General features: G+C 28.6%; 9 protein-coding genes across 9 annotated transcripts; 4 read left to right on the plus strand and 5 right to left on the minus strand.

The window, feature by feature from the left end:
* Window positions 1-113: 113 nt before the first annotated feature.
* T552_02205 (elongation factor 3) lies at window positions 114-3370 on the minus strand. The gene has a single exon (XM_018370758.1). It carries the CDS (start codon window positions 3322-3324, stop codon window positions 160-162), a length of 3165 nt encoding a protein of 1054 aa, XP_018225647.1. The 5' UTR covers window positions 3325-3370; the 3' UTR covers window positions 114-159.
* Window positions 3371-3801: 431 nt separating this feature from the next.
* On the minus strand, window positions 3802-6092 carry T552_02206 (hypothetical protein). The gene is made up of 9 exons (XM_018370759.1): window positions 5866-6092; window positions 5698-5809; window positions 5561-5648; window positions 5346-5515; window positions 5156-5297; window positions 4888-5103; window positions 4392-4843; window positions 4254-4339; window positions 3802-4193 (listed from the first exon to the last, which is right to left on the minus strand). Exons 1-9 carry the CDS (start codon window positions 6044-6046, stop codon window positions 3847-3849), a joined length of 1794 nt encoding a protein of 597 aa, XP_018225648.1. The 5' UTR covers window positions 6047-6092; the 3' UTR covers window positions 3802-3846.
* Window positions 6093-6756: 664 nt separating this feature from the next.
* Window positions 6757-9439, plus strand: T552_02207 (aconitate hydratase, mitochondrial). The gene is made up of 7 exons (XM_018370760.1): window positions 6757-6883; window positions 6928-7257; window positions 7305-7405; window positions 7452-7639; window positions 7687-8312; window positions 8362-9266; window positions 9317-9439. The coding sequence occupies exons 1-7, from the start codon at window positions 6803-6805 to the stop codon at window positions 9393-9395; spliced, it is 2310 nt and encodes a 769-aa protein (XP_018225649.1). The 5' UTR covers window positions 6757-6802; the 3' UTR covers window positions 9396-9439.
* A 99-nt stretch (window positions 9440-9538) lies between these two features.
* On the plus strand, window positions 9539-10021 carry T552_02208 (hypothetical protein). The gene is made up of 3 exons (XM_018370761.1): window positions 9539-9770; window positions 9818-9878; window positions 9935-10021. The coding sequence occupies exons 1-3, from the start codon at window positions 9585-9587 to the stop codon at window positions 9958-9960; spliced, it is 273 nt and encodes a 90-aa protein (XP_018225650.1). The 5' UTR covers window positions 9539-9584; the 3' UTR covers window positions 9961-10021.
* A 562-nt stretch (window positions 10022-10583) lies between these two features.
* On the plus strand, window positions 10584-12738 carry T552_02209 (hypothetical protein). The gene is made up of 6 exons (XM_018370762.1): window positions 10584-10604; window positions 10647-10844; window positions 10891-11078; window positions 11128-11178; window positions 11224-12113; window positions 12159-12738. The coding sequence occupies exons 2-6, from the start codon at window positions 10672-10674 to the stop codon at window positions 12690-12692; spliced, it is 1836 nt and encodes a 611-aa protein (XP_018225651.1). The 5' UTR covers window positions 10584-10604; window positions 10647-10671; the 3' UTR covers window positions 12693-12738.
* Window positions 12739-13709: 971 nt separating this feature from the next.
* On the minus strand, window positions 13710-14225 carry T552_02210 (hypothetical protein; the record flags this gene model as incomplete). The annotated part of the gene is made up of 3 exons (XM_018370763.1): window positions 13710-13939; window positions 13981-14165; window positions 14215-14225. The coding sequence occupies 3 exons, from the start codon at window positions 14223-14225 to the stop codon at window positions 13710-13712; spliced, it is 426 nt and encodes a 141-aa protein (XP_018225652.1).
* A 703-nt stretch (window positions 14226-14928) lies between these two features.
* On the minus strand, window positions 14929-17832 carry T552_02211 (hypothetical protein). The gene is made up of 11 exons (XM_018370764.1): window positions 17373-17832; window positions 17046-17324; window positions 16785-16925; window positions 16601-16741; window positions 16419-16555; window positions 16267-16356; window positions 15807-16213; window positions 15624-15761; window positions 15425-15577; window positions 15110-15373; window positions 14929-15065 (listed from the first exon to the last, which is right to left on the minus strand). The coding sequence occupies exons 1-11, from the start codon at window positions 17787-17789 to the stop codon at window positions 14974-14976; spliced, it is 2259 nt and encodes a 752-aa protein (XP_018225653.1). The 5' UTR covers window positions 17790-17832; the 3' UTR covers window positions 14929-14973.
* Window positions 17833-17892: 60 nt separating this feature from the next.
* T552_02212 (glutaredoxin) lies at window positions 17893-18420 on the plus strand. The gene is made up of 4 exons (XM_018370765.1): window positions 17893-17958; window positions 18004-18056; window positions 18102-18178; window positions 18227-18420. Exons 1-4 carry the CDS (start codon window positions 17935-17937, stop codon window positions 18373-18375), a joined length of 303 nt encoding a protein of 100 aa, XP_018225654.1. The 5' UTR covers window positions 17893-17934; the 3' UTR covers window positions 18376-18420.
* A 48-nt stretch (window positions 18421-18468) lies between these two features.
* T552_02213 (2,3-bisphosphoglycerate-independent phosphoglycerate mutase) lies at window positions 18469-20533 on the minus strand. The gene is made up of 11 exons (XM_018370766.1): window positions 20473-20533; window positions 20402-20428; window positions 20219-20359; window positions 20002-20171; window positions 19562-19949; window positions 19281-19517; window positions 19040-19239; window positions 18974-18987; window positions 18917-18926; window positions 18775-18873; window positions 18469-18731 (listed from the first exon to the last, which is right to left on the minus strand). The coding sequence occupies exons 1-11, from the start codon at window positions 20492-20494 to the stop codon at window positions 18507-18509; spliced, it is 1533 nt and encodes a 510-aa protein (XP_018225655.1). The 5' UTR covers window positions 20495-20533; the 3' UTR covers window positions 18469-18506.
* Between the last annotated feature and the right edge of the window lie 47 nt (window positions 20534-20580).

Below are 20580 nucleotides of genomic sequence, written 5' to 3' on the forward strand. Positions count from 1 at the left end.
ATTTTTTGTTGAAAGTAGTACAATTCTAAAACCTCGAGTATTACAATTACTATTAAAGATTCGAAGAGTAAAAAGAAAAAATATATGAAAGTTAGAAGAATAGAAAATAGATGTTGGGCATTTTATTGAGCTAAATTAGGAGTGAATCGAACTTTTCTTCTAATCATCTTCATCGGAAAAGACTTCTTCACCTTTTTTACGTCTAGCCATACGTTCCTTTTTCTTCTTTCTTAATTCGGAACTGGTTAATTTTTTGGCCTTCTTTTTTGCCTCAATTTTATTACCCAATGCATCAAACGTATCCTCCTCCTCTTGTTCTTGAAGCCTAGGTCCTGTTCCTTGACCTTGAACCCAGTTATGCCCAGATGGTGTCATTTGTCCATTTTGCACACTCCAAACTTCTTCAGTAAGATTCTTTGTAAACTCGACTGAATGTGTAATGATAACAACACCTCCTTCGAAACTTTTAAGAGCTTTAGAAAGAGCGCCTAAAGAATCACGATCAAGATAATTCGTAGGCTCGTCTAAAACAATAACATGAGGTTTTAACCATGAACCAGCTGCAAGGACAAGTTTAACTTTCTGACCACCTGATAAGCCTTTAATTCTCGAATGTGTAACAATTTCTGCATCAAGTCCAAAACTTTCGCAATGTTTCTCAATTTCTTTACGAACTAAAGGACGAAAAGATCCTGATTTTAGAGCTTCTTTCATGTCAACCTCTGCGACCATTTTGGAATGAGATTCAATCAATTCTCCTCGTGGTAACCATTCATTATTCATACTAGGTAATGGTACCCATCGTTCATTTTTTTCTCCAACATTTTCTCCAACAAGAAATGAACATTCGTATTCATACGAGTTTTTAAGCTTCCTTCGAGAATGTATTCCTTGAATTTTTCTACTGGTTCCATTGATTTTAAAGATCTTGTTCATAAGGTGTTCATCATTTTCTGTTAATTGTCGAGAGGCTCTATCTATGGTTTCGGAATCTTCGCCAGTTCGGTATCTCCATTGAATATATTCAGATGGCGTTTTATTTTCATGAGAACCCAGGTGTACAAATGCAGCTTGAGCAACATATGCAATTCGAAGATTAGGATGGCACCAAACTTCACCTTTTTGTGGGATAAGTTCACCACAAAGAACTTTAATTAAGGTAGATTTTCCTGCACCATTGGGACCTATAACAGCAATACGTGATGATAAAGAAACCTGGAGCGAAACATTTTTAATTTGAGGCTCGCTAGTTCCTTCGTATTGAAATTCTATGTCTCGCATACGACAAATAGCACGCTGCTTAGTCTTAACTCCCTCCAAGTAACCTGGTTCTGGAAATGAAAACTCAATTTCAGACATAGAAATGTCTTGATAAGACCGAGCAGATGGAACTAATGTAATAAATTTACTCATATTACCCATATATTTTTTAAGTTTAAAATGTTCGTAATGAATGATAGCTTGAACGACGTTATCCAAGAACTTAGAATCGTGTGAAACAATAATGCTAGTAATATGAGTTTGTGAAGTTAGGAAATTCTCGAGCCAGGCAACATTCTTTACGTCCAAATGATTCGTGGGTTCATCTAACAATAAAATGTCGACCTGTCGAAGCATAGCACGAACAAGAGCTAATTTCATCTTCCATCCACCAGAAAGATTGGAAATAGGGATTGAAAGCATATCCTCCGTAAAAGAATGTTCCAAAAGCGAACTTATTACTTCCTGTTTATTCTTAACAACGACTGATGGATCATTTGCTATAAAATCAAAAACAGATGTTTTTGATTCCGTATCATCGATATCATGTTCGACATATGCTGTCTTTAATTCTGTAGGAAAACCCTCAAGTTGACCGTTAAAAATAGAGCGAAGAAGAGTTGACTTTCCGGAACCATTAGGCCCACAAAGACCATATCTATAACCACGCTTGAGATTCAGGGATGTCCTGTTTAAAAGAATTTTTGCACCATATGCAAGAGAAAATTCGCAATTACATAAATCTTCTCCTTCTTCCTCTTCTGATTCAGCGGAAGAACTATGGAAACCCGAAATAGATCGTTTCCTAAATTGATCAATGATACAATTAATATCTGCCTTGAGTATAATAGGTTGCAGATATGGAGAAATGTTAACATCCCAATCAACAACTTCATTGTTCTTCTCATCAATAAGCTGAGATGCTATACATGAAATATAATTTAAATAAACATCCGATACCGGTACTAGTTCCTGCCCTTTAAGAATTGAAAGAAGTGTTTCCATACAATTTTCTGGCTTAGCGATATTCAAAACCTCGGGTATTTTTCCTTCTTTAACATTTCCAACACGAATCAATGTAGCTAAAGAGCGGTTAACTACTGACCTACATTCGGGGTCTCCAATCGTTTCTTTAATATGTTCAAGCGTTGGTATCAGCTTCGGTAAAAATGGTGCAATAATATAAGGATCTTCAACGAGTTTACACATATTGTCAATAATTACAGCGGATTTTCGTTTAATCGTTGTCTCACGCTCATTTAAACCCCGGTAAAGCAAAGGAACCATAATGGACAACGTTGACGCATGTACTTCTTGAACAAATGTCGTTGCACCAAGCGTATGAATGGTTTCCGGAACTTTTTCCGGTTGGGCAATACAATCAATAAGAACCGGAATAAACTTATCAATATCCGGATTAGATATTAATGTACAAACACTCGTCATCGTTTTACGTGCTTGATTCTTAATATCTGTTCTTGTATCCCACATAGATTCTGATAAAATTGGAATTAATTCCGGAAGTCTATATGACATCTGGCACGGCGCCTTTTCAACCAGCATATCCAGTAATCGGAATGCGCACATCTTTTCCATCCATTTTCCCGATGTTTTAATCGAATTTGTGACATGGGAAAGTATTGTTTTAACTGCATATGGATTCATTGTTTTAATAATATCTTCAGCAACCGTAGATGCTTGTGTTCGGACGGCTGCCACCTTCTCCAAACCAACTTGCTTCAGAACCCTCGGTAATAAACGAACCAGATACGGCTCAACTCTTTTATTTGTTGCATCTAATGTTAATAATAGTGCTTTTAAGGCTTGTTCTCGAGCTAATGTATCTTTTGATTCAATTTGCTCTTCCAGCGTAATATATAAGTTTTCACAAGTATCTGGATCCCATGAAACAGATGAATGTTGCTCTGAATTTTTTATTACTTCATTTTTATCCGTTTCTTGCATAGAAATTTTTAATTTTGGTATTAAATCCATCAAAACTTTAGGAGATACTACATTCCCTGGCATATGTGTTTGCTCAACCGTGTCCACTACTGGTAACATATGTTCTTCTAGTATTTTGGATTAAACTAAGCAATAAAATCGAAAAAAAATAAAAATATTTGAAGATCGATCTCAATTTTGTAATAGGCAGTTAACCCGGAAAAAAGTAGATGAATAAAAGAAACAGCTAGTCAATAATCAGATAAACGTTTTATCTTTATTTGAATCAGCCTTAATAGATGATGATTTATGTATATTAGTTTTGCCTGAAGTGTTTTTGTAGTTGATAATATAAAAGATATGAATAAGTTAGATTAAGAAAAAAATACAAGTATCAAACTATGTATGTTTTTCTAAAGATATATGATGTATATCGAATAGACTTAACTGTATTTTATAAGTTTTATGCAAGATCTAATTTAGGGTTATGTGAGTTCTTTATGCTTAGCACCGTAAAAAGAGGATGGCTTCACTTTAGTTGAAAAATAAATATTGTTATACCAAATAAGAATTAAGATGTAGTTTTTCCTGAAAAAAGAATGATTATGATAGTTTTTTTGTTATAAAAAAGTGAAAAATTAATTATGTTGGTAAATGTGTTGATGGTAGCGAAAGATGCATACTTTTTAACATTGTATTTGCTGGACCTGTTGCATCTTGTTGACTATTAACGCTTTCATAAAGATTTTTGAGTAGATTATAATGCATGTTTGCATCGATTTTATCTTGCTCGTTGATAGAATCAACCGTATCGTTTGGTAGATTTGAAAATGAATCTTTTAAAGTTGTAGATAAAAGTTCTGTATCCATAGCATCCATAAAATCTTTAAGTTCAAGTTTATCTTCTTCTTCTTCTTCTTCTTCATCTTGTAACGATTCACTCTGTATTTTATCATCTTTGACTTCTGTCATTGGTTCATCTGCAAAATCTAAACAAGTTAGTACATTTTAAAAATAAAATATGAAAGCATCATTTATTTTGCTTTTACCTAATGTTTCTTTCATGATTTTTATGAATTCATCTGCATCAAAACTTATATTACTATCAGTAGTTGTATCATCAGTAAAGGAATCGCTTTTATTATTATTAAAAAAGCTATATTTATATGATTAAAAAATATGCTTACCATTCCAACTCTGCGCCATAAAGCCCTGCATTTTCATTATTTATGAAATCTTCGAATTTCTCTATGACTGATTCGACTGGTTTATCTGAAACATGTTTATGTTTTGGCGTTTCTCCAATATTATCTTCATCTGATGAAATTTCGGTTTTTGAACGCATTAGTTCATCCAATTCTTCTGGGCTTACATTTAAAAAGCTGTCACTATCATATGAATTAGGCCATTCTGCAATTTCTTCGTCTGTTGGAAGAGGATGTTCTAAAATATTAAATATTCGTAATCCTGGGTTATTTGTAATAGGAAGGTTAGATGGACATGATTTTAAAAAGCATTCTTCTGCATGTTTTTCTAAAGATTTGTATTTTTCTGAACCTTCTTTTTCATTTTCGAAATAACCAGCTATGTTTAACTTTTTTATAAACATCTTCCATTCTGGATCTGATTTTAAAGAATACTTGTATTTGGTGAACCTTAATACTCCAATTATATACAACATACCTCGGGACGATTTTTAGGTATTTTTGTAGTTAACATTTCAAATCCATATGTGATTTTCATACCCATCACATTTTGATCATAATCTGATCCTGAAAGATTAAATAAAGGATGCTTTTCAAATAATTGTCCTTTTAATTGTGCGTATAGTGTTTTCGTCATTTTAATAACAACAGATACCATATCTTCTGGATAAAAATATTTCATTTTTTCACATACCTTTATGAGAAATAAGCATATTTTCTACCTTTATAGATTATAATTTATAAACCTTAAAAGATATTGGATCTCTTTGGCAAAATTCATGTATTGCTGCTGATATCAAATTCGGCTCTGTATGAAGAATATGTGCTATTTTTCGAGGTACTATCACTTGTGTTCGATGAAGATTTTCCTTCATCTTTTCTGGATATCTTAACCATTTTAATTAAATCTTATTTTTCCATTTTTTCTATACAAACCCTTTGATCCTACGAAATGCTTCTTTCTCTATCTTCTCATCATGTATCAATTGTTTCGCTTTATTTCGTAAAAAGAATAGTCCTTCTGACAATGTTAATCCTTTAATTTCTTTCTTTTTTTTATCATTTTCCGGTGGAATTATTAATAATCGTCCTTGATTCATCCATACCTTTGCTGAGTTAACCTTTTTTCATAAACCTTAATTAAATCCTACACGATATGCTGAATTTTTTTCATTAATCCACCGAGGAAGTTTCCTTGAACTCTCTATTAATAAAAATTCCCCGTCTGAATCTATAATTCTATTTTTTTCATTTAACCATTTCTCCTAAAAACTTCTCCATTACATGCCTGACATAAATATCTTTAATATTTCTTGTTATTTCCCTTAATATGAACACTATTGTCCATTCATCTTGGTTTCCTTCACGGAAATTTGTCTTTCCATACAAATGAACTGGTCCTATTTATATTTATTCATTAGTTTCTTACATATCATCTTTAAACTCTATTTCAAACCTGGTATATCTTGAATTTCTAATCGAAAAGGCTCATAATGCCATATATATTCTTTGGTCCATGACATAAACTGGGTGTTTACAATTTCTTGCACCTCTTTCAAATGAACCAACTGGTCTTCAAGGCAAAGTAAATCCTCCGTAACAAGGTAAACCCAATATTCACAGACATCTGAAAACATATGATTATTGATTCGAAAAAATTCACTTCGAATATTCTAACTTTTAATCGTCAAAAACCTTATTTTATACACTTTGATAAGTCTTTAAAATAGATAAACTCATTTATAAGTCAAAATTTAAGAATTTTTTAAAAGTTGAATTATATTTAATGATTGATAAGGTGAAAATCCTGATGATGATTTTGAGGCTATTTTTGCCTCAATTTAAACCGTTTTGTTTTAAATTGTATTTATTTCAATGCGTTTAATTCTTGATTATTTTGCGTTGAATTTTTTAAAGATTTTTGATTTTATAACTACCCTTAATGATAAATAATATTATAATGAATAGTCATTATTTATCTTGTATGTCTCAATTTGTATTGTATCATGTGTTTTACCATATGTTTTACCATGTGTATGCGTTATGTATGCGTCATATATGCGTCATATATGCATTAGTATACTTCCTAAAACTAATAATATATGGTTTCTTTTTTGGTTTTTCATTCAAAAACTTCCATTATTCACTGAATTGCATCTATTAAATTCCTATTTTGTTTTAAATACACCGAATTTTATCTATCTTTTTATTCCTCATTTATCCTTATTTTTTTTTCATTTATTTTTATTATTTTTAAGCTTTTTATTCATAAATATTTATTTAAATATCTTTATTATCTACGCTTTTTTTATTTTTTTTTAAAAGGTTTGTCTCCGTCTCAATTATTCTTTATTATATCACAACGTTTAGCACGTCTTGAGATCATTTATAAAATGAGCCGAGCGGTTTTTCAGGCTAGACGTTTGGCCTTTGCGTCATCACTTCAGAAAGTGCGTATCAGCAATTGGGAAACGGTATATATGGTGTTATTTGTTATTGTTTTGGCATATGTTTTTAGGATAAATATATTGATTATTATAAATTGGAAAGAAATGTTGAAATTGTGAAGAAAAGGCTTGGCCGACCTTTATCATACGCGGAGAAAGTTGTTTATGGACATTTGGATGATCCTTATAATCAAGATATTGAACGTGGGAAATCATATCTTCGTTTACGGCCAGATAGAGTAGCATGTCAAGATGCTACGGCGCAAATGACGATATTGCAGTTTATGAGTTCAGGGATATCAGATGTGGCGGTTCCTACAACAGTTCATTGTGATCATTTGATTGAGGCGCAGATTGATGGGAAGAAAGATTTAATTCGTGCCTATGATATTAATAAAGAGGTAAAAAAAAAGGACATTGAGAAATGAAGTGTTGAAATGTAGAAAAGGTTTATGATTTTTTGTCTAGTGCCTGTGCAAAATATAATATTGGATTTTGGAAGCCAGGATCTGGTATTATTCATCAAATTATTTTAGAGAATTATGCATTGTATATAAATGTTAAATAATGGGTCAATTATATTGATGAAATATAGTCCAGGCGGATTAATGATTGGTACGGATTCTCATACGCCGAATGCAGGTGGTTTAGGAATGGTGGCTATTGGTGTTGGAGGAGCAGATGCTGTAGATGTAATGATTGATATTCCATGGGAGTTAAAATGTCCAAAAATTTATGGTGTAAAATTAACGGGAGAATTGGGTGGATGGACATCACCAAAAGGTAGTTTTTAGATTTTTATTTATAAAAAAGATTAAACGGGGTTGAAGATGTTATTCTTAAAATAGCGGGAATTTTTACGGTTAAAGGAGGCACGGGTGCTATTATTGAGTATTTTGGGCCGGGAGTTGAATCTTTATCATGCACTGGTATGGGTACAATTTGTAATATGGGTGCAGAAATTGGTGCGACTACGTCCTTATTTCCATATAATAAGCGAATGAGAGAATATTTGGTAGCAACTAAACGTTCATATCTTGCAGATCATTTAGACAAGTATTCACATTTCTTGTCGGCAGATGAAGGCTGCGAATATGATAAGATAGTTGAGATCAATTTGTCTGAACTTGAGCCTCACATTAATGGTCCATTTACACCGGATCTTTCTACACCTATTTCTAAGTTTAAAGAAGCTATTAAATTAAATAATTGGCCTTCTGAGTTGAAAGTTGGTCTTATTGGATCTTGTACGAATTCAAGTTATGAAGATATGAGTCGATCTGCTTCAATTGCAAAAGATGCTTATGACCATGGTTTAACGGTTAAGAGTAAATTTACGATTACGCCCGGAAGTGAACAGATTCGTGCAACTATCGTTAGAGATGGTTTCTTGAAAATTCTTGAAGATGTTGGTGGTGTTGTATTAGCCAATGCTTGCGGGCCTTGTATTGGACAGGTTTGAAAGCAAAAAAAAAAAAAATCTGGCTATTCTAATATTATTATAGTGGGATAGAAAAGATATTAAAAAGGGTGAAAGAAATTCTATTATTACGAGTTATAATAGAAATTTTGCTGGAAGAAATGATGCTAATTCCTCAACGCATGCATTTATTTCTTCTCCTGATATTGTAACTGCTATGGTGTTTGCAGGTGATCTATCATTCAATCCTATAACTGATACATTAACGGGTGCCGATGGGAAGGAATTTAAATTATCTCCTCCTAACGGCAAAGGATTGCCTTCTAAAGGTTATGATTTAGGAGAAAATACCTATCAAGCACCTCCAGAGGATCGTTCTTCTATCAGTGTAAATATTAATCCTTCAAGTGAAAGATTACAATTATTGGAACCATTTGAAAAATGGGATGGAAAAGATGCTCTCAATATGCCTATTTTGATAAAATGTAAAGGAAAAACGACAACGGATCATATTAGTATGGCAGGTCCATGGCTTAAGTACCGTGGCCATCTAGATAACATTTCAAATAATATGTATATTGGTGCTGTTAACGCAGAAAATGGTGAAGTAAACAAAGTAAAAAATCAATTATCTGGTAAATATGAAAAGGTTCCAGATGTAGCACGTGCATATAAAGCTAAAGGTATTAAATGGGTGGTTATTGGTGATTCAAATCTAGGAGAAGGTTCAAGTCGAGAACATGCTGCCTTAGAACCACGACACCTAGGAGGTTGTGCAATTATTGCTAAATCATTTGCTCGTATTCATGAAACTAATTTGAAAAAACAAGGAATGCTTCCTCTAACATTCGCTAATGAATCGGACTATGATAGAATTTCCTCTGATGATAGAGTAGATATAATTGGTTTGACTGAATTTGATGAAGGAAAAAACTTAATACTCCGTGTTCACCCTAAAAATGGTCAGGTTTGGGAAACACTGTTAAATTCGTAAGTTCTTCTTTTCTATTTTTTTTATATATTAATTATATTTTTATAAGAACGTTCAATAAGCAACAAATAGAATGGTTTAGAGCCGGTTCTGCTTTAAATTATATGGCATCATTAAAAAATAATTAACGCATTTTGATATTTTGATTTTGGAAACTACTGTAATGAAACCTTTATTCTGTTTTTGGCTATTAAAATTGATCTTGATTTTTTTCATTTTTATAGTAAACTTTTATTTAATGTATTGATATGAAATTATTTCATTAAAAAACAAATAAATAAAAAAATCGCCTTCAAATATTATTTCTTAAGCTCTTTATGATTTCCATTGCAAATATACCTCCAACAAAATCTCAAAGAGAACGCTGTTGGCAAGCTAGAGATATCTTTTTTCAATGTTTAGATAAACATTCTATTATTAATCCAATAACACAGATTGAAAAAATTAATTCATTCTGTTCATTAGAAGAAGAGAGCTTTAGAAATAACTGTGCAAAAAGCTGGGTATATTTATATATATATATTTTTATCTCTTTTTTTAATAAAAATAGATAGATTATTTTAAAAAAAAAAGACTTATTGATTTTCAAAATAGATTTTATAAAAATTACAGTAAATACTTCAATTTACTATATCAACTAAATACTAATCCCTAAAAAATTTGCTAGATAACACTCAAAATTCCAAACTATGATTTTACTTCAAATTAAATTATAATTCGTAAATATACTTAATAAATACAAACGCTCCTTATTTTCTATCATAATTTTATTTTTTATTCTATTTTTTATACTATTTTTTATACTCTTTATTTCAAATATTAAATTTTTAACCTATTAAAATAAAATTATTATAATACTTTAATAATTAATTTTTCCTATAAATTTAACTTTTAACATCTTAAATCAATGTTTTTAATACATATTAAAGCTAAATTTATCATTATTTTTTGTTTTTTTTTACAATTTATTAAACATATTATTATCACAATATTAACATTATAAATCATTCTATTTTATCTTCTTCATATTATTATAAAAAAGTTATTTCTTTTCTATTTTTTTTCCTCTATTTTTATCCTTAAATTTTTACATAAAATATTTCTAATTTAAATATAAATTATTTTATTCTCTATTATTAAGGATTTTCTAATTAATATTTCTATTTATCCTTTTAACCCCTCTCTTTAGCCTTAATATTTGCGTAAAAATCGGGACTTAGTTCAGGATAATTGATATTTCATCAGAATTACAATGTAAATGACTAATAAACAGGAGTGGAAGTCTTTAAAAAGATAAGAAAAATGGTTAATTTATATAAGTTTTTGTTTTTGTTTCGGTAGAATAAGTAAATAATAAAGAAACAAGGTAATCTTTATAGATTATGTTGTTTTATTGTGGGGTTTATGTGGATATTTGTGCTTCCAATTGAATATTTTAATCGTCATGTCTTTATATCAGAGAATGCAATTCTTCCAGGGACAGCAAATACATATTTTGGAGAAAGTGATAGTGATAGTGAAGTTATTAAGGCGTATAGAGAAGAAATTAAGTTTATAGACGAACAGGGAGAAGAAGCGTATGAATAGGGAGAGTATGTTTGAATATATTTTTGATTATTATAGGAAAAGTGAATCATTGCATGAGATTTTTGGAAGACTTGGGTTAAGGACAGGTACACAAGATTACAAGGTGGAATTCAAAGGGAAAGAGTATTTAGGTAGAAATTATTTTGCGGTTTTTGATGCACAGAGGGGAGATGGTACAGAAGCACTTGTTTTGAGCGCATCATGGAAAAATATGGATGGAAAATGTGATTTAATATAATAATTAGAGTGTTTTTTTTTTAATTTATTATGTAGTGAATTTGGGAGGAGTATCTCTTTTGCTTGCATTGGCGAGATATTTTAAAGGTTTTTGTTTGATATTGTATAAAATATTATTAATTTGTATTATAGAATGGTCGTTGTGGTCAAAAGATATTATTTTTCTTATTTCTGGGGAGAAAGAAGTAGGACCTCAAGTATGGGTAGATGCATATCATAAAATGGATTATAATGATGCTATTTTATCATTGCCTTTAAAAAGTGGAGAGATACAGGCACTTGTTGATATTGATTTTATTTCAAATTATAGAAATTTTGATTCTATAGAACTGTTATATGATGGAATGAATGGACAGCTATCAAATATGGATCTTTTAGTTTCGGTAAATCGTATTATTCAATTAAAATCTGATGTAAAAATAAATATGCAAAATGTAATTCAACAAAAGGAAACATATTTTCGAAGGCTTTGTACTATGATTAATGGAATGATTAATCAATGCTTTGGATTTTTATCAGGGACGCAGAGTTGTTTTATACCATATAAAATTGATTCAATTACTTTTAAAGTTAAATCTAAAGAAAGCGGTACATATGATGATATATTGCTAGGAAAAATTATTGAGTCATTATTTCGTAGTTTGAATAATCTGCTTGAACATTTTCATCAATCTTTTTTTTTTTACTTTATATTATCGGTTAATAGATTTGTTTCTATTAGTGCATACTTTCCTTCTGCGATACTTATTGCTAGTAGTTTTACTTTTGATTCTCTCAGTTTGTGGCTTTCTTTTATTGCTAGTTTCAATAAGAGGAGTTTAAGTCTATATGAAAAAGAAAAACATGATAATTCTAAAGACGAAAAAAAGAAAGTTTTTATAGAAAGGGATCTGCAATTGCATTTTAGAAAAGAAATTGCACTTTCAATTGCTACAGTTATTGTTATTCATATTATTGCTGTTATTTTTTTGAAAATAATATATAACTCATGTTATTATAAAGAATCTAGTAATTATAAAAAGGTAAATAAATATGAATTTTGGATTATTTTACTTAAATTATTTTAGTTTTATTCAATATTTGTTCTATTTCTTCAAATTCTTCAACATATAATTTCAGTTTTTATACAAAAGATCCTTAAAACAATTATTAAAAGTCAAAATATGTCATTAATTAATAACTGTAAACTTAATAAGGCTTTTTCTCAAATAATTCTTGGTATAGAATTATCTACTTTAGCTATTGTAAATTTTTCTTTATCATTTTTTATTGGTATTGTAACATTTCCTTTAACTTTTATCCGGCCTGCAAGAACTAGAACTGAACGAATGCTTTTTTTAATTCTTTTGGAACTTGTCAATCCTCTCAATTGGGTATTTTTTTTTTCTTATTATAAAAATAAGGAAGCTATAGATTTTATTTATTCGTTTGCTTTCGGATGGAAGATATGGTATCTTTGGACGCCTCTTGTTTTATGGTTATTATGGTGGCCTTTATGGATAGTAGCTAAGATAATTATATCTATGCCTACCAATGATGATGCTGGCCATTCTTTTTACAATACACCTAAATCTATTGATCCTTTGTTAAAAAGTTCATAAATGATCTTTTAAAAAATGGAGGGTTAATTCCATTGTCAATTGATTGATTAAATGGATTTCTACTGAATAATATTTATTTATCGTAAAACCTATTATAATTTAGATTTTACTAGTGTAAAAATATTAAAGTTCATTTCTAATCATATAAGTATATAAGTATATATATATGTATTACATTCATTTAGCTGAGAATGATTATAAATATATTATGTACATTAAAAAAATTAGCTTAATTATAGTTAATCGTTAGTTTCAGATGGTTCCTGAAAATGATAAGATTAATATTTTTATAAAAATAGATATTTTATAAATGTTTTTTCATGATATATTTATTTAGTTATATTGAAATTAATTTAATGTTTTCATACTTGTAATTTTCTTTATTTTTTAATATTTTATTTTATGAATTTTTCTTAAATATATTGTTTGGATGATATTTTGTCTTAATACTTGTCAAATATGATTTTAAAATGTAAAAATATCTTGAATTAGATAGTCTTTTTTTATAAATATTAAAATTATTTATATATTTTTCTTATATAAAACAATTGTTTAAAGATGAGTTAACTTAATAGTTGTTAAAATTACTATTCTTTGATTCATTAAATATATATGATTTTATATTTTATTATGTAAAATTAGTAGTTTATAGTATTTTTCTAAGAATTAGCTTTCAATGATTGAATTTTTTGCTTTTTTAATCAAAATTTTAAGAATAATAAGCAAAGATATTATAAAAATGTATATTAGACTAATTAAAAAATAATTTAAAACTATATATATTAATTATTTAGAGAAATAATTAAATTAATAAAAAAAATCTCTTTTTATATGATTTTGTTTTTGTTTAGACTTAGATCTTTAATTTATATTACAATTGTGATTAATGAACATCAAATTATATAAAACAAACTTGATAAATATAAAAAATATACATGTATTAACATCTAATAAATGTAATTTTAAAAAATAAAGTTATAAAATAGAAAAAATATTTAATAGATTATTTTTAAAAGATCAAGTATTAGATTTTTCTTGATTAGAAAGATACAACACTCTTTGTACAAAAGATGAAAATACATTATTTGTATCATACTTTCGTAACTCTGAAATTCTATCTAAAAGAAATTTTGGTACAGAAAAAGAACTATTATTATCATTAGAAGGAATTTTTTCATATATTTCTAGAAGAATGTCTCTTAGTAGTTTAGATTCATTAATAAACTTTTGTAATATTTCATCATTTTCTTTTTATTTATTAGATATATTGAATAGAATTGTTTTTTACCAATTTTCTTAAGAATTGCTTCTGAAAGAAGCTCATCACATGTTATATTTGAAGTATCTTCATTTGATTTTTGTTCAATAGATATATCTTTAGGAGTACAACACTTAATAGAAGTATCATCTGCTGTTGGAGGTGAATTTACTTGTTTATGTTTTTGAAAACAAGTAAAAGAACAGCTATTAAGACTTAATAATATATATTTTAATTTATAAAGGAATTACTAAGGAATTAAACAGGTAGGGCATTTATATTTTACCGTCTGCTTTGAGCATAAACGGCACAGCTGAGGGCACTCCAGTTTTTATTAAGATTAAATGATTAACGACTTTAGTTTTGATTATTTAAAAATGTTTTTTTTTAAATAATCAACATATAGAAATATATTATTTCTAATATTTAAAATTATAATTAACAATTATATAAAAAATATTAGTAATTGATGTATTTAAATAGGTTAAAAGAAGATAATCTTATATTTTTATATTTTAACTTTATAATTTATAAAGACAAAATAATATTAAAAAATTAAAAAGGATTTTAGATATAATAAAAAAAGTGTTTTATTATTGTCAATAATGTATTAAAATTAATATTATAGATATATATATAATGTGTCTTGTATGTTTGTGAGGCATGAATTATAGGGTAATTATTTTATAATAAAAGATATAGTTTCTTAGTTATATTAATTTAATGATGTAAGAAGACATAATTTTTGATTTTGTTAAAATTAATGTATATTTAATAAATTTTTATGCTGTAAAATATTAAATAATGATTTTAAATACTTTTCTTTTAAATTGTATATAAAAACAATTTATGTAGATAATTAACCGAGACAAAATATAATACTAATATTTTAAATATTAATTTATGATATGTCCTATTTTAATGATTAGCAGTATTTGCATTTCGAAATTTTGTTATGTAATGTAATAATTTACAAATAGAATCAAATTTCAATATCAGTGCCTGAAATGATCTAAATTCGTATTAATTCGATGCTGTTATTTTTTTTTTTACAGATGTAGGGACTTCTGTTTCAGAAATCAACTTTATGAGTTCATCAATTTTGAAAGTGGCTCCTAAAAATACCATTATATATAAATAATAAATAATCGTAAATTACCAGTATATGAAGAAGCGGGTGGGAGAATACTTAAAAAATATAAAATAGGCTCAGGAAGACTCAAAAGTTTATCATTTGTAGTTAATAAAGAAGTAGCTAAACTCTTTTTTCTAATATCAAGATTCAATTGTAAAATACCATTATCGTGTATTTCTATAGGTTCCGAGATAATTGAAGGTTTAGATGCTACTCCTAAATCTTTTTCCAAAATCGCATTTGAATTGTAAAATTTGAATCGTCTAGAAAACCGTAATATGGAGGAATCTATTAGATTATATATTATTATTTAAATCGTAAATTTAAATATCCAATTACCATCAGGATAAAGTTCAGCTATTCTTGACTGTATTTTTACAGTTGTTGAAAGATCACCAAACATGGATTCATATGTATATAATTTTTCATGCAATTGTCTAGCTATTTGAGGATCAAGATGTGTTATTGTTTTTTCATATAAAGCTCTCGCATCTATAAAAACTAAATTTTTTATTTCTTTAACAAATAAATTATATACTTGTATCATCATTAATATTTATTAAAAATGTTAGGTAATGAAGAACAAAATCAGGATCATCTCCAAAACTTTTTAATCCTAAATCAAAAATCTTGCTAGCTATTGTAGAATCTTTACTACAATGATATTCCATTAAGGCTAATCTTCATTATCATAATAATTTAAACGTATACTTATACAAACCAGAAGCTACATAAATATGATATGCTTGATTAGGCACCTTCCTGGCTTTTCCAAAAATCTGTCTTGCTGCTTTTATACCTTCTGTACGTCTAACCGCTCTCATGAAAACACTCCATACAATAGAAATATTTTTTGTTAATTTATTTAATTCTTCTTTTCCTTGTTTCTGAATATTTTGTATTTCTTTTTTTGGGGTTAATTTTTGTATTTCACCTTCTTCAGCAGGATCCTGAGGAGTCATGTATTCTAGATATTTAGAGACTTCTGATACCCTATTTTCCATATAACATGAAATCTTTTTAAATTCTTTTGAAAGGTTTTCAATAAGTGTTTCATAAATTGTCCTCATTTCTGAAAACCTCTTATTTTGCTCGAGAAAATCCGCATATTGAAAGTGAAGTAAATAACTAAAATAGTAATATTAATAATAATAATAATATTATTATTATTAGAAAGAAACCTAGTAGGATTTGCAGCTATGCCATTTCTCATTATTTCAATAGCTTCTTTTTCCTCGTTTAAAGATAACCAATATTCAACAGCAGAAAACCTATTATCATTAAATTATATATTTAATACTAAGTTATAGATATAGATATATATATATTGTACCAAATCTCAGGGAAAAATCTTAGATTCATCATAGCTTGTTTATATGCATATTTCACTCGTGTAACAATTGCAGGTTTTAATTTGAGATCCAAAGGATCTGACATTTCCCATTCGATCCATTTTTTCCATTGTTCAACCTAAGAAAATAAGCGGATATAGAAAGAATAAAATTAAGTAATTACTTCTTCGACATCTTTTTCGGTCCAGACAGGAACTTTTGGAATATTAGTAGCACGGAATCCAGCTGTTATGGTAGCCATGTCTTTCCATGCAGTTCGAGCCATCATATAGCTTGAACTTTTTTCTGAAAGAAATTTTCTAGCCTAAAAAAATTAATTAATTATAATTAAATACAAAAAATCTTACTGTAGATCTATTGAAATTATTTTCAAATGCATCATACTCTCTCCATAAAGTTTCAATATTTGCAATTGGAATACATATCGCTTTGTGATAAATACGACGAATATGATCTACTTTTTGCTGCTCTTCCCACATGGAATTTTTCTATGTTGAAAAGATAGTAAGTACATAATTAGAGTGTATAATGATTATTTAAGAAATCAAAGATGAAAAAACTGTCTACAGAGATAAAAAAAGACAATTATAATGCATCTTTGAACTTACCTCTGCTGTTTTCACAAAATTAATATAATCTGACCAAATTGAACCACAATCCTTGTCAATTCCAATATGTGCTAAAACAAACTCATATGCTTGTGATATAACCGATCGGGCTTGAGCTCCTCCAGTAGAAACATTATTAATTCGACGAATATAATCCAAATAAAACTTCCAAAGATCTACACTTAAAACTGACCTTAAACATCGCGAAAAAATCGTCTCCACCCGAATAAACTCATTATTTGCTAATTCCATGTCTGCATAATCAATCCATTGTTGTGCCTATTCATTTCATTCATAATTAATCAAAAAATCCCTATATTAAAATACTGCTGTAGGAAAAACTTTCAAAAATCGCTCATATACATTCCTCGCCTCCTCAATCTTGTTCTTATCTTGATATTCCTTAATCAATTTCAGCCATGATGACGAATCCTTGTCATCCATAGCAATCAAATCTTCCAATTGACCAACTCGGTCCTGAGATAACCGTTTTCTTTTGTTCGTTTTCAACAACGTTATATTCTCTAGCGATCCCTTATCCGTTCCAATTTTATTACTCATTAAATCCCCTTTATTCCCTATTTTTTCTCCTTTTTCCCTATCTTCATGATTTGCTTCTCTCTCAGTAAATTCCCCATTATCCATCCGTTTTTCCTCGTTCAAAAACGATTCCTTACAAATCCCATCCTCCGCATTCTTTTCCAATACTTCTTTATCCTTTTTCTCCACAATATTCTCCTCCATACCGATTTCTTGATCTTCGTTTTTTTTTGACGTCTCGTACGACTCTCACAATCCGTCCCCATTAACCTAACCCTTAAATATTATGGCCTCCGTCATGTTTAAACTTTTACGTCTCTATAGAAATATTAATTCAGCTAGTTTAAGGATGTCAGAAGAGGTTAAGAAGCAGGTAATTAAGCAGAATTATTAGGAATAATATTGACAAATTAAATAGGTAGAATCGCTAATTTCTAAGCACAAAGTAGTAGTTTTTTCTAAAACATATTGGTTAGTATTTGTAGAGAAAAAGCAAATTCTTAATGATATAATTAGTTCATTTTGTAATAGTACTAAAAGGATTCTTGAAGAAGAGGGATTTGATTCGTATGTTTTAGAATTGGATAAAATTGGTGATATTTTGAGATATTTATAGGGAAAATAGTTAATAATTGAGATAGAGAATGGAGCAGAGATTCAAGAATTTTTATTTGAGATGACGTCTCAAAAAACGGTTCCTAATATATTTATCGGAGGAAAACATATTGGGGGGAATTCGGATTTAGAAGGGCTTAGAAATAGTGGCGAATTAAAGAAATATCTTAAATAGAAGTTTTTATATAGGTAGATTTTTTGTGTATTATTTATATATTATTTATATATAATATTATTTATATATAATATTTTTTTAAATATATTATTTTTTTTATATAGTTTAAATTTATGTAATACAGACGATTATTACTTTTGTATTTCTAATCGAGAGGTTCCAGTCATTTCTTCGGGTATTTCTATACCCATTAAAGTTAATATGGTAGGAGCAACATCGCATAATGCACCAATTTGTTTTTGTAGTGTATAATTTTCACTACATAAGATAAAAGGAACATGATTACATGTATGTGATGTAAGAGGATTACCATTTTCATCGATCATAACCTCAGCATTACCATGATCAGCAGTGATCTATGATTTAAATATGAATATGTATTTTAAAATAGATATTTACCAATAAAATATATCCTTCTTTTTTACAAGTATTATAAATTGTTCCGATAGCCTTATCAGTATGTTCAATTGCTTCAACAGTAGCATCGTATACACCAGTCTAGTTTTGTTAAAAGGAAAAAAAAGAGGAATTTAGAATTTACATGGCCAACCCTATTGATAAATTAATTAATTAAGTAAAAATATCAAAAATAACTTACATATCAGGAGGAGCCTAATGAATTGAATATATTAGTAATATAAAACTTGAAGTTTTATCAACTTACTAAGTTACACATGATAAAAGGATACTTATTTTCAGTAATTCTTTCAGAAATTTTTTGAGCTACAGCATCAACGCTCATTTTAGGATCTTTATCATATGTAGAAACCTTAGGTGATGGAATCATATCACGTTGTTCTCCTTCAAATTGCTTTTCAACACCTCCATTAAAGAAAAATGTTACATGTGCATATTTTTCGGTTTCTTATAGAATTAAATATAAATAAATGAAAAAATAATGATACCTGCAACATGAGCTTGTAATATTCCTTTTTTTGATAGCCATTCAGCTAAAACATTATCCATTTTTTGAGGAGGAAAGGCAATAGGAAATGGATAATCCCCTTTGTATTGAGTCATTGTTGTAATACTAAGATTTTCGGGGATTTTGACAGATGTTAAAGTCGAATCTACACCTAATACTTGTGTAATTTGTCGAACTCTGTCTGATCTATAATTAAAAAAAAAGAGAGTATCTCCATCTTCAAATATTATAATAAATTTCATCTCATTTATTTTATTATACCTGAAATACATCCTTTTTTATTAATAATAATAGGTTTTAAAAATTCATCTGTTTCATTCTTTTGATATCGTCTATTGATTACATCTATCGCATTGCTATTTTCTTCTCCTATACCATAAATTATTCCTTCTAAAGCAATTGTAATTCTTTCCCAGCGTTTATCTCGATCCATTGCATAGTAACGTCCTACTATAGTAGCAAGTTCTCCAATGCCAATATCTTTGATTTTGTTCATAAGCTGTTCTACATACTTAATACTTGATATTGGACTTGTATCCCTTCCATCACTAAAAAAATGAATATAAACCTCTTTTAATTCTAATTTTTTTGCTGTTTCTAAAAGATGAAAAAGATGATTTATATGAGAATGAACCCCTCCATCAGAAACCTTGTAATTTTAAAATAAGATACATATAAACATTATTTTTTTAAAAAACTACCAATCCTAAAATATGAAATCGTCCATTCCCTGCTTTACATCGCTTCATTGATGATACTATAGCATCTACCTTAATAAAACCCTTGTTTTTTATCGTATGATCAATCCTAACTGAATCTTGCCATACAATACGTCCTGCTCCTATATTTAAATGTCCTACTTCTGAATTTCCTGCCTCTTTATTAACCTTTATACATATTATATCCCTTCAAAACAACCCATCAAGCCCTCTGTAAGTCCAACTGCATTTCCATGTGCTTCAAGCTCCATATAACTATATTTTCTCATTAAATCGGTCATAATAGGTATATTTGCTGCTGCAATTGCATCTCCTTTGCTGTTTTCTTTTGGATTAATTCCTATTTTCATTAATTTTACTTCTTTTTCTCTGGAAAAAAAACCCCATCCATCAATACATATAAGACAAACTATAATATATTAAGTTTATGTCTGATTTATGCCTTGATCTTACCTTTTTCAAGAGGTTTAGCCATGTTTTTTTGACCCCGTCTAAGTACCCGCTTTTACCCTCTAATAAAAGTATTAATTGTTAATTACTTGGGTTAAGAAATATTAACTT

The sequence above is a fragment of the Pneumocystis carinii genome, assembly GCF_001477545.1.
Source record: "Pneumocystis carinii B80 chromosome Unknown supercont1.9, whole genome shotgun sequence".
In the NCBI taxonomy this organism is placed as follows: domain Eukaryota; kingdom Fungi; phylum Ascomycota; class Pneumocystomycetes; order Pneumocystales; family Pneumocystaceae; genus Pneumocystis; species Pneumocystis carinii.